This window comes from Gigantopelta aegis, chromosome 1 (assembly GCF_016097555.1).
Source record: "Gigantopelta aegis isolate Gae_Host chromosome 1, Gae_host_genome, whole genome shotgun sequence".
In the NCBI taxonomy this organism is placed as follows: Eukaryota; Metazoa; Mollusca; class Gastropoda; order Neomphalida; family Peltospiridae; genus Gigantopelta; species Gigantopelta aegis.
This window is the reverse complement of record NC_054699.1, coordinates 45627616-45645512: the sequence shown is the minus strand read 5'-3', so window position 1 is coordinate 45645512 and position 17897 is coordinate 45627616. Positions and strand designations below refer to the sequence as shown.

General features: G+C 39.6%; 1 protein-coding gene across 1 annotated transcript; it reads left to right on the top strand.

Annotated features, from left to right (window-relative positions):
- The first annotated feature begins 2464 nt into the window (after positions 1-2464).
- Positions 2465-13886, top strand: LOC121368386. Its single transcript, XM_041493086.1, has 4 exons — positions 2465-2851; positions 5137-5943; positions 6597-6701; positions 12755-13886. Exons 1-4 carry the CDS (start codon positions 2765-2767, stop codon positions 13295-13297), a joined length of 1542 nt encoding a protein of 513 aa, XP_041349020.1. The 5' UTR covers positions 2465-2764; the 3' UTR covers positions 13298-13886.
- The last annotated feature ends 4011 nt before the right edge of the window (positions 13887-17897 follow it).

Below are 17897 nucleotides of genomic sequence, written 5' to 3'. Positions count from 1 at the left end.
ATAATCATCAGTTATTGAATGTCACTTTTATTTAGTGCTTTAAAAAATAAGGGATATTCAAAACGGCTTTTAAGAAAAATTAAACCTGAAACTGTTAGAGAATTAGAAAATCCCCTTAGGGCAACTGAACACTACACCATACAAACTTCAGCATAACCAACCACCCCAAATAAGAGCTGGCTCGTCTGCTACTTGTAACAAACCAGGTGTTGACTTCACAACTTACTAAACACAGTCGACTTTCGAAAGTCAACAGACCAAAATTGAATATCAAATTTGGACAGACATGAACTGTGATTTAAAAACTCCTGAGCGTTCATTCGTTTTTAAACACACACACACACACACACACACACAGACACACACAGACAGAGAGAGAGAGAGAGAGAGAGAGAGAGAGAGAGAGAGAGAGAGAGAGAGAGAGAGAGAGAGAGAGGAGACAACACACAAACACAGATACACACACACATAGATACACACACGCACACACTAACAGATACACACACACAGACACACACACACACACACACACACACACACACACACAGATACACACACACAGACACACACAGACACACACAGACACATCAATATACACACAGACACACACACACACACACAGACACACACACATAAACACACAGTTACACATACACACACACTCATACACATACACACACAACACACACAGAGAGATAAACACACATACACACACAAACGCACACACGGACGCATGCACAAACACACACGCGCGCGTGCGCGTGCGCGCACACACATACATCCAATTAATTTAATCGACATTGATTTATTAATCATCGGCTTTTGAATGTCAAATATTTGGTAATTTGACATATAGTCTGGTAGAGAAAACCCGTGACATTTTTCCATTAGGTCAGGTCAGGTCAGGTCAGGTCAGGTCATAGATTTTATGCACATTCAGAACAAGCCGGTGTTTTTTTTGGGGGTATGTGGGGGGGTATGAAAGGGGGTCGCTCGCGTTGGCATATGCAAGACAGCACAAGCAGCCCGACCAGGGTCGGTAGCGGGCGAGGGTTGGTTTCTCCATTAGTGGCAAGGGATTTTTTATATGCACCATCCCACAGACTGGGTAGAACATATCATGGCCTATGATATATCAGTCGTGGTGCACTGGCTGGAACGAGAAATAGCTCAACGGGATCGATCCTAGACTGACCGCGCCTCAAGCGAGGGGATTACTCACCCAAGAATAAGAACAGAAACATTTTATGCGTACCACTAAAATCAGTAGTGACCAGAAGAGTTACGTCGCATTATTTAGGCGAGGACTCGGGGATTTTGTAATATATGGGGCGTCACAAAATTCTAAAAGGAACTCTAGGGGTCGGGGGCATGTTTCTCAGAAACTTTTGAAATAAAGATAGTCAGTCACGCGTTTTCAGGGCAGTTTAGTTTGTATATTGTGGGTGATCAATGAAAAAAACACACCAAAAAAACCTGTAATTACAAGGGGACCCCGTGACTACCCCCCCCCCCCGGATCTGCCAATGTTATTTACAGGGAGGGGGTGGTGGTCTTACCGTTACTAAACATTATACGGGGGAGGGAGTACAAAAATGGCCAGATACTGCATTACGTAACCATTTTTAATATATACTAAGATATATAGGGTGTATGCCACCAAATCAAATCCCATAGATGACAATAGCTAGTAGCATATGTGGTTAAAGCTCCTACATGCAGCGTATCAATCGACATCTACACCTCGGATATAAATACTACCACATCTGACCCATAAAGTGAATCAGAAAAAAAATGAGGGTAATGCTGCTCATTTCAGAGATATTGGGGTAGCGTCTATGATTACTCTAGTCCCGCACAAAATGGGAGTACTTTTTTTTTCTTTTTTTTTTACAGGTACCCCATACATATTTCAAGCACAAGGCTATTTGGCACAGTAGTACTAGAACATAGTACACGAAATAAAACTGTATACATTTTTGGCCCAGATAAAATTTCTCTTTTTTACAACCAACACACATTTATCACCAATCACAGGATTTGTGTTATTAACTGCTCTATCAAAAGTTCAAACTTTGACCCAGCGGAAGTTATTTGGTTTAGTGCTACCTATAGGTCGGTCGATCGACACTCGTTATTCGGTATGAATTCATAACTTTTAAAATTGATCGTAGATTGAATAAATAATTTATCGAAAAGTCACAGGACTTGTGGTATTAAATGCTCCATCAAAAGTTCGAACTTTGACTCAGCCGGAAGTTAGTTGGTTTAGTACTACCTATAGGTCGACCGACACTCGTTATTCGGTATGAATTTATTGAAGTTCAATAAACAATGTTATCGAGACGTGCCAGGTGTGACGGCAAATCGACCGCCATGCTTAGCAGCGTCTTGTTGAAGCTAGCCGTTATCCTGGCGGCAGATGGTGCACCGCGCTACGCAAGGGAGACAAATCGATTGTGTCCACGCACACACTTTTGGTAACTTCGCACTGGACATCTAACGTAATGTGGCGTTCATTCAGCAATTGAATACCGAAAGGACGGAGTTAATTAACTTTGTTTTCCAATGTGAACAGCATCTTCTGAATACGCGGAGAATTAGTTAAGAGAAAGAGCGAATCAACTTTCTTTTTCCAACGTGAAATTCATCTTCTGGTTAAATGTTCGAGGAAAGCTAATCAAGACACAAAAAGGAAATTAAAGTGCAATGACGGTGACAGAATGATCTCGAGTCAAATTTGATACTCTACCTCACATCAAGTATGGGGCGAAGATTAACCCCTAGAAAAATTATCAATTATATTGTTTTTGTTGTTGTTGCCGTCATGGCGTATAAAGTGTTCTTTCAGGTAAGTTATTTGCCTGATATTCGATATAGAAGTGGTGGTGGTTGTGATCATGGTGGTGATCATGATGTTTTTGGTGGTGGTTATGATGGTGGTGGTGGTGGTTGTGATGGAGGTGGTTGTGATGATGATAATAGTGGTGGTGATAGTAATGGTGGTGGTGATGATGGAGGTGGTAGTAGTGGTGGTGGTGGTGGTAGTAGTAATGGTGGTAGTAGTGGTGGTGGTGGTAGTAGTGGTAGTGGTAATAGTGGTGGAAGTAGTAGTAATGATAGTAGTGGTAGTAGTAGTAGTAATGATAGTAATAGTGGTAGTAGTGGTAATAGTAGTAGTAATGGAGGTGGTAGTAGTAGTTGTAGTAGTAGTAGCAGTAGTGGTAGTAGCAGTAGTAGTACTAGTAGTAATGATAGTAGTAGTTGTAGTATTAGTAATGGTGGTAGTAGTAGTAGTAGTAGTGGTAATAGTAGTGGTGGTAGTAGTAGTGGTGGTAGTAGTAGTAATGGTAATGGTAGTAGTAGTAGCAGTAGTGGTAGTAGCAGTAGTAGTACTAGTAGTAATGATAGAAGTAGTTGTAGTATTAGTAATGGTGGTAGTAGTAGTAGTAGTAGTGGTAATAGTAGAGGTGGTAGTAGTAGTGGTAGTAGTAATGGTAATGGTAGTAGTAGCAATGGTACTAGTAGTAGTAGCTGCTAGCAGTGGTAGTAGTGGTAGTAATAGTAGTATAGTGATAGTAGTGGTAATTGTAGTAGTAACAGTGGTACAAATAGTAGTAGCAATGGTAGTTGCAGTAGTAGCAGTAGCAGTGGTAGTAGTAGTGGTGGTGGTGGTAGTAGTAGCAATGGTAATAGTAGTAGTAGTAGTAGCAGTGGGGGTAGTAGTAGTAGTAACAGCAGTGGGGTAGTAGTAGTAGTAGTAGTAGTAGTAGTAGTAGTAGTAGTAGTGATAATAGTAGTGGTGGTAGTAGTTGTGGTAGTAGTAGTAGTGATAATGGTAGTAGTAGCAGTGGTACTAGCAGTAGTAGCTGCTAGCAGTGGTAGTAGTGGTAGTAATAGTAGTGACAATGGTAGTAGTAGCAGTGGTACTTGCAGTAGTAGCTGCTAGCAGTGGTAGTAGTGGTAGTAATAGTAGTGACAATGGTAGTAGTAGCAGTGGTACTTGCAGTAGTAGCTGCTAGCAGTGGTAGTAGTGGTAGTAATAGTAGTGACAATGGTAGTAGTAGCAGTGGTACTTGCAGTAGTAGCTGCTAGCAGTGGTAGTAGTGGTAGTAATAGTAGTGACAATGGTAGTAGTAGCAGTGGTACTTGCAGTAGTAGCTGCTAGCAGTGGTAGTAGTGGTAGTAATAGTAGTGATAATGGTAGTAGTAGTAGTGGTACTAGCAGTAGTAGCTGCTAGCAGTGGTAGTTGTGGTAGTAGTAGTAGTAGTGATAATGGTAGTAGTAGCAGTGGTACTAGCAGTAGTAGCTGCTAGCAGTGGTAGTAGTGGTAGTAATAGTAGTATAGTGATAGTGGTAATTGTAGTAGTAGCAGTGGTACGAATAGTAGTAGCAATAGTAGTAGTGGTGGTGGTAGTAGTAGCAGTGGGGGTAGTAGTAGTAATAGCAGTGGGGTAGTAGTAGTAGTAGCAGCAGTGGGGGTGGAAATAGTGGCAGTGGTGGTAGTAGTAGTTACAGAGGGGGTAGTAGTAGCAGCAGTGGGGGTAGTGGTAGTAGCAGTGATAGTGATACTGATGATGGCGGTGATTACATTACATTTAATACAGTACAATCTAATACCACACGTAACATAGGCCATGTGTGTGTGCCTGTGCGCGCGTGTGTATGTGTGTGCATGAATGCGTGCGTGTGTGTGCGTGCGTGTGTGTGTGTGTGCGTGTGTGGATACGAAACAAGTAAAATCGGTCTCAACCACTAATCTTGTCAACGTTTCGTTACTATACTATTAACATCATCAGAAAACTGAACATATGATAAAAACCAAGCACTGCAAGCAGCAGTTAAAAGCAATATAAAAAATACATGCATGTGGGATAGGGTGTCTGAAAGGGTGAGTAGTAGGACCCCTACCCCCCTCCCCCAACACACACACACACACACACATACACACACACACACACACACACACACACACACACACACACTACTAGGAAACTCCGACTATTATAGGTAATTGAATAGTTTTTAGGTAATAACGTAGTTCTCGGAAATTTTTTTCATTTCTTTTTGTTTTTCCTTTTCATTTTGAAACCTGGATGTCCTTTTAAATCATGTTTGTTCGTCTCTATGCACAGAGTGACAAGGAAAAAGATTTTGATTCAGAAGAGTATAATCCAAAGAAGACAAAGAATGAATTCAATGATGACTTCATTGAACTGCACAGGCCAAAGGGTAAAGGTCGCAGTGACGATCACAGAGAAAAGGTCAAGGCCGTTAAAGACCCAGATGAATTGGACGATGACGTTGATGACGTCAAAAAGAAACAAAGAGACGAGACGGATAACCTTATAAAGAAAAAAGACAGAGGAAATAAACATGAGACGAAAGATAAAATTAACAAATATAAGGACCGTGCTGACACAGCGAGAAATCACGATTCTAAAAATCAAAAACACAGTGTTCATGAAGTCGATCAAAGAGATGATCACAAAATGGCGGAGCCTGTGAAAAAGAAAGCTGACGAAAATGTGAAGGTCAGGGTCACTGAAGCTGTTGCTAAGGTCGATGACGTCAAGCAGCCAAAAGACGACAGAAAACAGTTGCTAGAAGACGAGGACCGTCTGAGAGCCGAGCGACTGAAGAAGCTTCGCAAGGGCAGCGGCGAGTTTGACCTTGACGGTGATGACATGCAGACTTCGAAGGAAAAGAACGCGCGACGCAAGGCCTTCTTCAAGTCGCTCAGCGAGGTGCACGAGCAATTCGACGAGGACGCCGAGGACGACCACTTCCACGAACGTGACGACGACCTCGCCATCACCACGGCGGTGTGGAGCGACAACTACTTCGGCGCCCTGCAGCTCGTCGACAGCGTGCAGCGCCACCTGCCCAGGGTCGAGATCGGCCTGTTTGATCTTGGCCTCACTTCAGAGCAGAGACAGAAGGTATTACAATTTTACGTAGATTTGGCCTTATAAACAATAGTCCGTCCCATCCTCCTACAAAAAAAAAAAAAAAAGTTTGGTAAATAATTTCAGTTTGGTCTGACATAAGAAGAAAAGTAGAGGGGGGGGGGGGGTTCGAGCCTCGACAAATACCGATTAACTAGACGAGGTTGATATTTTACATATTAAACATTACGAGTTTCGAATTCTATTTACCCTATAACACTTGTAAAATAACAGTTGCATTCAATAGTAAGTAAATTACAGTATTAAAGTCATGTCCATCAGTAATATTACGTCATAACGATTAGCACAAATTAGTTTGACTTCACGCATTTTATTAACTAAATCTTATGAAAACGTAACGCTTAGGTATACTGGTTTACTTTCTTGTTTCAGCATAGATCCCTGTCGATGGGCCCATTGGCTATTTCTTCTTCCAGCTAGTGCACCACGACTGGTATATCAAATGCCGTGGTATGTGCTGTCCTGTCAGTGGGAGGGTGCATATAAAAGATCTCTTGCTACAAATGGAAAACAAATATAGTGGGTGTCCTCTCTAAGACTATATGTAAAAAATTACCAAATGTTTGAAATCCAATATCGGATGATTAAGAAATCAATGTGCTCTAGTGGTGTCTTTCTCGTTTCAGCTGGAGAGTCTGTGTAAGGTCAAAGTTCACAGAACTCTACTCATGCATATGCCGGATCATATGCAGGATCTGTCGCGAAACCTGTGGAGACCGTTTGTGCTTCAGGTAAACTACAAGTATATACTCTTCAAAAAAAGTAGCGGAACCTGAAATATTAAAACATACATTTTGACCACATACATCCTAGTAAAGAACGTTCTTGGAAACACTTTTAATGGAAATTAGAGGAAAAACTATATCTTATTCAGCAGCCAAGAAAAGGGGAAAAAATGACATAGAAACAAAACTATATGAAGACATAAAAACATTAGAAGAAAATCTAGCAGTAAATCTCAGTGAAATAGAAGAAAAGAAAACAAAATTGATGGACATTAGAAAAGAAAGACTAAAGGGACATTTTATTAGATCTCGAGCTAAATGGGTGGAAGAGGGAGAAAAGCCAACAAAATATTTTTGTAACATGGAATCTAGGAACTTTTATAATAAATTAATTTCAAAAATAGAAGAAGAAGATGGAAAAGTTATTACAGATCAAAAAGAAATATTGAAAGAAACCAAACTTTTTTACGAAAAACTTTATTCCAAACAAGTTGGGGAATATGAAAATATAGCAGTGAAAATTAAGGAATACAAATTTGATAAATTATCAGAGGACGATGCAAATAAATTAGAAGGAGAATTAACGTATTCAGAAATTTTATTTTATCTAAAAAGTATGAAAAATGACAAAAGTCCAGGTTCAGATGGTTTCTCAGCTGAGTTTTTTTTTTTAAATTGGATAGACCTAGGATATTTTATAGTTAGATCTATTAATTTCAGTTACAGTATCGAAGAAATTTCTAATGTGCAAAAGTTAGGTATTATAACATGTATTCCAAAACCAAATAAATCTAAGCAATTTCTTAAAAATTGGAGACCGTTAACACTTTTAAACTGCACCTATAAAATAGCATCAGGCTGTATTGCAAACAGGATAAAAAACATTTTAGATAAAATTATTGAAAAGGATCAAACTGGATTTATAAAAGGGAGATACATAGGCGAAAATATACGTTTAATATACCAGGTCAACTACTATTAGTAGACTTTAAAAAAGCTTTTGATTCTCTATCATGGTCTTTCATTCAAGAAGCTTTAGATATTTTTAATTTTAAGACTTCTATTAAAAACTGGATAAAAACATTTTATAAAAATTCTGTCTCAGCAGTAATACAAAATGGACACTTATCAGGTTTTAAATTAAATAGAGGTTGTAGGCAAGGTGACCCATTATCTCCTTACATATTTGTAATATGTGCGGAAATACTTGCAATTTTAATACGTAGTAATAAAGAAATCAAAGGTATAAATATTGATGGAGAAGAATTCCTGATTTCTCAATATGCCGATGACATTACCTTTATCTTGGATGGATCCCCAAATTCCCTGTATAATACACTTACTACACTGGATTTCTTTGCAAAAATATCTGGTCTGAAGCTAAATTATTCAAAGTCAAAGATAATATGGATAGGCAGGAAAAGATATTCAAAAGAAGTGTTTCATCATTCTAGATGGAAGTTAGCATGGTGTTCAATTAAATTTACTTTATTAGGTATTAATTTCTCTTTAAATTTACAAGATATTATTAAAGATAATTTCGAGCCAAAAATAGAAGAAATGGCAAATTGTATTAAAAGCTTGGAGTGCCCGTACACTTACACCATTAGGCAGACTCACAGTGTTAAAATCACTAATATTACCAAAAATAACAAATTTGTTAATTTCGCTACCATCCCCGTCAGAACAGTTAGTTGAAAAGTTAAATAAGCGATTTTTCAAATTCATTTGGCAAAATAAACCTGACAAAATTAAAAGAGATGTTATAATTCAGGACCATAAAAACGGGGGGTTAAAAATGATTAAATTATCTACGTTTATAACATCATTAAAGTCAACGTGGATAAGAAGGTTATTTTTAAACAACACAAAACTGGCATGTCTCTTCTCGTCAGTTACAGGTATATCGACCAAAGAACTACTTATATATGGTGATCATTTTATTAATTTAAAAATTAAAAATATGACTAACCCTTTTTGGGAAGATGTTCTAGATAGCTGGCGAAACATCCAGTGTAAACAACCAATAGAAAATGAAAACGATATAGCTGGTATAAACATTTGGTTTAACAGTAAAATATTAATAAATAAGAAGCCTATTTTTTATTAAAAAAAATATGCAGAAAATGGAGTTTGTTTCATTAGTGATTTAGTTAATACTGATGGAGGATTTCTAAATCTATGCGATTTTATTGCAAAATGTAATATAAAAACAAATTTTCTAGAGTATGCTTCTTTAATTAATGCAGTGAAATGTTTCATAGGAATATATGGAAAACATAATGATGAAATAAACGAGTCAATTACAAACGAAAAACCAGTCTATCCCCACAAGCTAAAACAACTTCTTAAAGACAAAACGGGATGTAGAGAAATATATAAATTGTTATGCTACACAAAAACCATTCCAAAGTCTCAATTAAAATATAAAAATAAAGGTTTTTGTTATTCACCAGCAGAATGGAATATATTTTACAATATACCATTTAAATGCGTTAGAGATACAACTTTACGTTGGTTTCAATATAAAATTCTACACAGATTTCTCGCTACTAACACATTTCTATATACAATACATTATATTAATTCAAATAAATGTACTTTTTGTAATCGTATGCCGGAGACAATTGAACATTTATTTTATGAGTGTTGCTATGTTAAAGAATTTTGGAAAGATATTACAAACTGGATATTCAATACGATAGAAGAGTGCATAATTATAGATAAACATATTGCCATTTTGGGTCTGCTTAAAAAACCCCAAATATATATGCAATAAATTGGTTAATTATTAACATAAAATATATTTATTCCATGAAAATACAAAAACAAAAATTAATATTCTCTGCCTTAAAAACTATAATTAAAGAAGTTGGAAACTGAAAAATGTATCTTATATAAAAATGGTAATTATGAAGATTTCAAGACAGTATGGGAGCAGTGGTATAATTTATTTCAAACATCATAAAAATGTATTAAATCTATCAAATATTGAGATATATTTATTTCTAAAATACCTTCTTCGCACTTTATACTCCTTCACACATCTTTTTATAATACTTTCTTGTATCAATACTAATTCCGTACATAACATCTCCTTTTTCTTTTTTTTTCCTTCTTGGACCCAGAAAATAATAATTTAATTTTTTTTAATAAAAACCAAACAAACAAAATATCAACAACAACAATATACATTGATTTTATCTATTCGTGTGTATATATTTAGCCATTTATATGTATGTATATAAAACTGTGTATATCATATGAAATTTTAAAAATATTGTGAGACAGTGAGCTCAGGGCACCCCAACCCTGACACTGCCTTTTTATATTCTGGGGACAATAAAATTTAAAAAAAAAAGAAAAAAAAAAGAACGTTCAGGTCTGTTTATCAACACACCGAAAAACATTCCATAGTTTGCACATGCATCGCGCAGTTGCCCCGTACACGTACGTGGCTTGTCAAACTCAATTTCGATAATTTCCAGAAAGGTAGATTAATCACTGAAGAACATTATTTCTGTCAATCTTTTTCATTCTGTTAATAATACAGTTATTATTGTTTTGTTTTTAGTCATTTTTTATTGTTTGAACTTGCTATTTACTGATAAAAAAAAAACCCCGTCAACTTTCATTTTTCACTTCTGACCCCAATCGTCCTTCAAGATCTTTGGTGGTCATAAAACCTACTGTAATACTGAACTACCGGTTGTAATGTTTGCCCAATTAATTCACTATTATCATATAACCATTCCCCACAGCTAATATACCTTACAATTTTGTCCATTGTAAATTCTTATTAGAGTTCCATTACTTTTTGGAAGAGTATATATACGACCACCATAAGCGTACGAGGGCACGGGGGGTGGGGGGGGGGCTGGTTCAACTGGCCCCCTATTGCTGGACCAAAACCTCAAATTTGGGCAAATATGATGCAGATATTCGGGCACAATGTGCTAACCTGATAACTTTCTACAATGTATTTCCATTATTCTACCCTCAAATGTAGTTGTACCCCAAATAAAAATGCGTAGTGATTCGTTTACAACCCTATATAGCTGTTCTGAAGTAATCTTAATATGAATAAATATTGTTATGCGGAATGGGGCATTTTCGTTTAATTCGGGCAAAAGCCAGCCTGCCCCCCCCCCCCCCCCCCCCCCCACACACACACACCTACAAAAATGGGAGCCGGTACGCCTATGACGGCCACAATTTTCAGTTATCTTCCCATTTGGTTGACCAAAATCCGGAAATATATCCACAGAATTAGTCTGCTGTTTGACTGCTTATTTTAGGGCAGATAGCTGTTTTAATTACAATTAGACCGAAGTTGATATTAAGATAGAGTATATAGTTTGTAAACGTGTAACTTGTTAACATTGAAGACTTGTTTGTGGTAATTCCAGCCCATGCAAATGCAGTACTTTCAGTGTAAAATGGGTGTGCACCAGCCAGGTTTAGTATGTTTGTTTAAATCAATATCCCGAGAGAAAGAGTTGGACAACAGTGGTTGTCCTTTCTAGAATGTTTCACCAAGGCAGACAAAGATGCCTACTGCTATTAATGCATGCAGTATAACTACTAATGCAATACAGAAACAAACAGCGTAATATAAATAATTGGGGGGGGGGGGGGGGGGGGGGGGGGGGGGTCGTTTAAAGGTCCCATGTCAAAGTTGAAACTACAATATTTCGTTATTTTCACATTTAATTTTAATAAATAACTACAAATTAATCGATTATACGCATAATATTTCAATAATTAACTCAAGAATAATGTTTAAAAGTCTTGCACTGGACTAAAAGAGGGGATTCCCCAATAATTTGTGGCTAAATAAAATATACCACAGTGACCATCTTTGGGTGGTAGGGTTTTTTTTTTTTTTTTTTTATGTTGTTGTTGTTTGCGTGCGTGCGTGCGTGCGTGCGTGCGTGTGTGTGTGTGTGTGTGTTTTTTGGTCAGTTGTCTGTAATAAATTATGGGGAAAACTTAGTATGTTGAATGTGTACACATAAATCTGTGACGTCACTAGTTAATGCGTGTAAATACTTTGTTTTCTATTAGTAGATGGAATTATTTGGTTGTAAATTTTTTTATAGGCATATAGCTGAATGTATAAACTTTGTTTCAAAGCAAAAATTAAGAAATATTTTGGCGGGAACCGCCATTATGGCAACTTTGACATAGCACTTTTGATACATCGTTTCTCACGAGTTCCAAAGACGAAAGATTAGATGGTTCGTTCAGTAATTTTGTATTTAAAGGCATATTGTCACAGACCACTGACCTATTTAATGGTCTAACAAAGTATTACCTGAACAAAAATAATTTGATTTGTCCCAAAATATATTATATTCAACCATCTTCATAACCACCATACTCCATTTATTAATGACATTTTGTAAAAATAATTAAAATATGGCAATGGTCCATAATTCAAAAAACTAAAATTGCCGAGAGGGATGACATGGATTTCACTCCATCATGGTTCAGTTAAGGTGATGTGATAGCTAGATTTGGCTTCCAACAATTAATGTAATTTTTATTTATTATCCATTTTTAGAGAAATAAGATACTTAAATCCGTGACAGTATGCCTTTAATGGACTATCGTGAGTTTGTTACTATTGTAGCATGTTGACGAAATTAACTAAAATGTTGACTAAAACTTCATATTTTAAAATATATTTTCTTGATTAGAATATCCAGAGCCGGTTTAAGGATCTGTGGGGACTGTAGCACAAATAACAGCGGACCTCCCCTTCTCAGGATATATATTTTGCAACCCCCTCGGGGAGAGAGGAAAATAAATGTACACATCACCGCGGGGTCCCCTGAAGCGCCGGTTTATTGTAGTAGCAAATGTAGCACGTGCTACGGTCCCCAAGCTTCAGAAGGCCCCGTAGCACGTGCTACATGTGCTACTAGAAAAAACCGGGTTAGTGGTTAGTAGTTAGTGAAGGCTATAATCTGTTACTGTTACTTTATTTACGTGCCTATATCTAAAAGATGTTCGGGCACAGGCTATACTCAATTACTACTTTCGTTTCTTTCTAGATGGCGCTTGGAACGTACGGTCACGTGATATATATTTCGCCCGAAAGGAAACTAAAATCAATAAAAGATTTCAAGGGATTTGTTGCCCAGTCGCGTATCGGCGGAGTGTCGATCGTCGGTCGAAGAAGAGATTACTCGACGTACGTCGTCACCCACCCCGACATGTACCACTACTTCAACACCGACATCAAGAACCTACAGCGGACGAAGCACGTGGAGATATCCATGATCATTCTCCACAACACAGTGCAGGTCCGGATGAAGTTCATGCGCTGGCTGTACGGCTGCGCGGTGGAGGAGTGGTGTATCGCTCCACCGGGCTCGCACACGAAGTGCGACCACAGATTGCACGCCAACTCGAGACTGTGGGCCAACTGCCACCGCTACGACGAATCGGCCATTAACATTTTACTGGCGAGTTGGCACAATTACCAAACGAAACACTACATCCGGCGTGACACGATCACAGCACACTACGACGGTCGCGACGTCTCTCGTAAATTAAAGTACTGTGACTCGGCTAGACAGATAGGAGATTTATAACAAAAATACATTTAAATTCAATTTACAATCGTAAAATTTAAAAAATTGTTTTGTTTAACGACACCACTAGAGCACATTGATTTATTATTCACCGGCTATTGGATGTCAAATATTTGGTGATTTTTACATATAGTCTTAGAGAGGAAACCCGCTAAAAAAAATTCCATTAGTAGCAAGGGATGTTTTATATGAACCAGCCCAGTGACAGGATAGCTCATACCACACACAGGACAATGGTAAAAATCCATAGCCTTGGCCAGGCACGGATCCAGGATTTTTTAAATAGAGGGGGCCCAAAACCCGGTGTTGTTTTGGAAATTTAGAATGTAAATGCGTACGCGATAAGTTTGCATTTTGTGTGTATTCTGTAAGATATATTGTTTGACGAAAGATAGGGGGCCCGGGCCCCTTGGGCCCCGCCTGAATCCGCTCCTGATAGTTACGCTCTAATCCTGGCATGTTAAGAAAATCACCACAGTAATTAACACTGGTAATAAGGCCACAGCAGAAAATATGTCGTGGGAAAAATAGCCTCCACGGCGTTCTTGAGGTGAATATGTAAGGTGTGAGTTTAATTTGTCAGTATTACAAAACAGGGTGACATACATTGAAAGTTCGACAAAATCGTTGGGTGGCAATTTCCACGGCACGTGGGTTACAGTCGCATCGTTGGGTGGATGGCACGTGAAAGGAAAGAAGTGGAATATCTGTTTAAGAAACCCGCTGCCGCCATATAGACTACTCCTACCAACTAAGGTGTAGGAGGTTCTGTATATACACAAGAATAAAACACGCCTCCAAAGAACGTTAAAGTTTGTTTTGTTCAACGACACCGCTAGAGCACATTGATTAATCATCGGCTATTGAATGTCTAACATTTGGTAATTTTGGCATACAGTCTTACAGAAGAAACATGCTTCATGTTTCCATTAGTAGTTAGAGATCTTTTATATGGACCATCCCATAGACAGGATAACACATACCGCGGCCTTTGATATACCAGAAACTGAACTGGTTGCTTCACTCATGTTTGTAATCCTTAGTTGAAAACTCAAGGATTTTCATGAAATATAACAGTACAATGGCCAACGTATTGCTTAAAGTTAAATGAATACTGCTTGAAGATGTCTCATTAAGTGTTGCATTCCCACCTTATGCACTACAGATGCCAGTCGCTGTCTACAGTGCACATTTGATATCCACTTGGACGAGCATATGCCAGGAGTAATATAGGAGCTACAAAATTAAGGGATCCGAGAAAATGTTTTAAAAACTTTTGCAAGATAATCAACCCAAAATTATAGTAGAACGATGAACATTTATCTGGCCATTCCATTCAGTTATCGTTAGACCATCTCAGATTAGAACTGACGAGAGATTCAAGAGCAGTACTTTCAGTGGGAAATGTGCATACGTTTTCCATTTTCTTTATTGGTATGCTTCCTGATCACTTACAAGTGAATGACCATGTATGAAAATAAAAAAAAGCAGATGCTAATACACTGACTGCGTCTACCGTATTGGGTTGTGTCAAGAACTAGCATATTGTTGGTATTGTTTGGCATCACTTAAAAGATGATACAATAAACATATCTGTTCGTAAATGTCATTAGAGGAACATGGGAAAAAGTAGTGTGGTCTTCCACAATTCACACCACGAATGATGCCATCAATGCTTGACCCAATTATGTTTTAAACATGAAGTCGGTATGACACGCCATCCGCATTTTGGTATAGCACTTGACTAAACTGATGACAGTTAAAGCACAGACTGATCAATCTAAGAGATAACTGACAAATTATAGGCAGCTCCAGTAATAACGACATTCTAAGAACAACTAGTATATTTTAATTTTCTTGGCTGTCTGAGAATGAAAATTGTACAGACAGACAGACAACTCATTTTACGTGCCCCTATCCACGAAGGTTCAGGCACGCCCACCACGGATTTAGCCTCTGACTTCGCCAGTGACTAACTCCGGAGCAGGGGGGGGGGGGGGGGGGGGGGGGTAAGTTTGAGGTGGGCGGAATTTGGAAAAAAGCCATTTAGTAAAGTCAACGCGAGCGCGGACCAAATAGCAGACACTTCGCAAACTTGAAGTAACACCGAGTGGAAGCCGTGTTCTGATTGGCTGAATTTCAATTCCTCGGTGAAGCCTGTTTTTTACCTAAGTCTACAAAGAGTAACTGCCTCCAAATACATGTCCGGATTCAAAAATTTAACCCAAAATAGTTAAGACTGCTCAGCCAAAAGGTTTTTAAGGTGATTTTGAGCAATTGAACGGGCGCCAAAGTAAAATGCGTTAGACTACTTATAAAAAAATAAACGTAAGAATTTTGAACTGCTTCCAAAATGTTTAGAGTCTAACTAGCCCAATAAAAGAGGTTGGTACTCACGGAGGAAAGGTTGACTAGGGGGAGGAGAGCCAAACCCTGGTGTCCAGATGGGGGATCAGCTGGTGTATATCCGGCTTCGCTAGCAGTCTAGTGATCACAGGATACTGTTTGCTGAACACCTTCTTCATCAGGCGATGAATCGAAATGTTGTCCATTTCTGCAAACAGTAGAGCCTGGCTGTAGCGGTTGTCCAGATGATGGGTAATACTCACAGCCGACCGCCCATCCTTGAAGGTCACTGGGTGCATCTCAAATTCGCCTTCAGCGTTCGGGATGTCCTCGAAGTTCCGGCATCGAGGTACTGCCAAGAGACTTTTGATGTCCGGAACGTCAATTACAGCGCATTTGGAGAAGCGGCGATCAAGTTTCCCGTGCAGAGTCCAGGAGTCCATGGATTCGCCGGACTCTACACCTTCGGGGGGTGGCGGAGGTTGTTTTGGTGGTGTTCTGATGTTGGTAACGGTTGTCGCCACTTCTGCCTTGCGCTTTCCAACAGCTCCTTGGCGGTCCGGGATAGCCATTAGTGACACCGGTAAAATTGGTGACACATCAATGCTATCCAGAGTATGACGTGGCGAAGTGCTGGATCGAGTCGGAGTTCTAGTTACACTAGCCTCGTGAACTCGGACCGCATCCGAAGTGGGAGCTGGGCCAGTCGAAACTGGCTTCTCTTCCTTCTTCTCGGTGGAAACTGCAGGTAACGGCGAAGCAGAAGGAGCCGCTGCCGGTGGTTTAGCCACCGGGGTTGGCCCCCCCTGAACCGTTCCTGGCGGGTTTCTCCTCTTCTTCCTCGTCCTCCTCTTCTTGGTTGGAACCGGGTCGCCGTACACCAAGGTCACGGCTGCCCGTGACCCGGTGTACGCGACGCGGTATTCCAACAACACTCCATATGTTGTTATGAGTACCCCCAGGTGGGGGGGTAACTCCAGAGAGCATGCACACAGGTCCTGCTTCATCTTAAATGCAAGAATCGACGCAAGAATCGACTGGGAAAATTGTACGGTACTGACTCAAGGTCAAGGTCAAGGTCAAAAAGGGTTTTACGTGCACGTTCAGAGCAAGCTGTTGTAGCGCACGCCTGTCGTGGGCACAGGTGCCGGCCTTGGCCGGTCTCTCTGTCCAAGACAGGAAAGGTGGGGGGAGGGGAAGGAGAAGGGGCCGTCTGCACTGGCAGGTGCAAGGGAGCACCAGCAGTCCGATTGAATCGGTAGCAGGCGGATGGGTTTTGGGGTGCTATGGAATTTTGAGTGGAGCGATTTACCAAAAGAGAAAAGGTGCGCAGTTTTGTTGAGTGATTTGGCGCAATTTTGAACGGTCGGTCGAAAGGTAAAAAATGAGCTAGTATAGGTTTTGGAATTCGAGTGTAACTCGTTAGTGGTTCGAGAGTAGCTCGTTATTTATAGACCTTCATGATGCTGGTTGTCTCCCTAGGCTGTCCATGGGTCCTTAGAAGGACCTGACCTATTCAGGTCGTGGCATGACAGCCCAGAGGAGACTCGTGCAATTGTGTAGACACTGGTAGGCAAGGCAATTTGTTCCGGGGTGGTCGAAGCGCAGGTGTTGATTTGGTCTTCAATTTGCTCCTCAGTGACACCAAGTACATTCCAGCAGCGAGTATTTTGGTTTATTGGGGTGGGGGCGGCCGATATTCTTTTGTTCGGCCTTCCCCGGGTGTTTGCAATTGTGTACTCGGAACCGGTTTCTTTTGTCCGGTTCCTTATTTGAGCACGTGCTGGCCATTTAGTGTTGGGCGGATGCATTGTTATCATTAGTCAATGCATCCTGTGTGCTGTTTGCGGTGAGCATGCTGTCTGTGTGTAGTCCTAGTTTGGTGTTTAGGTTGTACCTATTGTCTTACGTCCCTATTCTAGTGTATCCAACGGTCATCATGACCACCCTTCCCCCCCATGCCTCTGTGTAGGTTGGTTAACACAGTGGCTGGGGGGGGATTAGTCTATTCTGGTTATCTAATTTGAAGGGCACGCCCTTGTAGTGTGTGTATTGGTTAAAAAAGCCTAGTGCCTAGCATATTATTTAACATACAATGAAAGAGAGAGAGAAGAGAGAGTTAGTTGGTTAGTAATGAATAGTCACATACATCACAGTCGTCCTTTTCTGGCGTGCTAGGTAATAGTGGTTTTTGTTTTGATTTGGTTTTTCTCCCCCGCAATTTCAAGTGATTATCGCTATCTATTGGTAACTG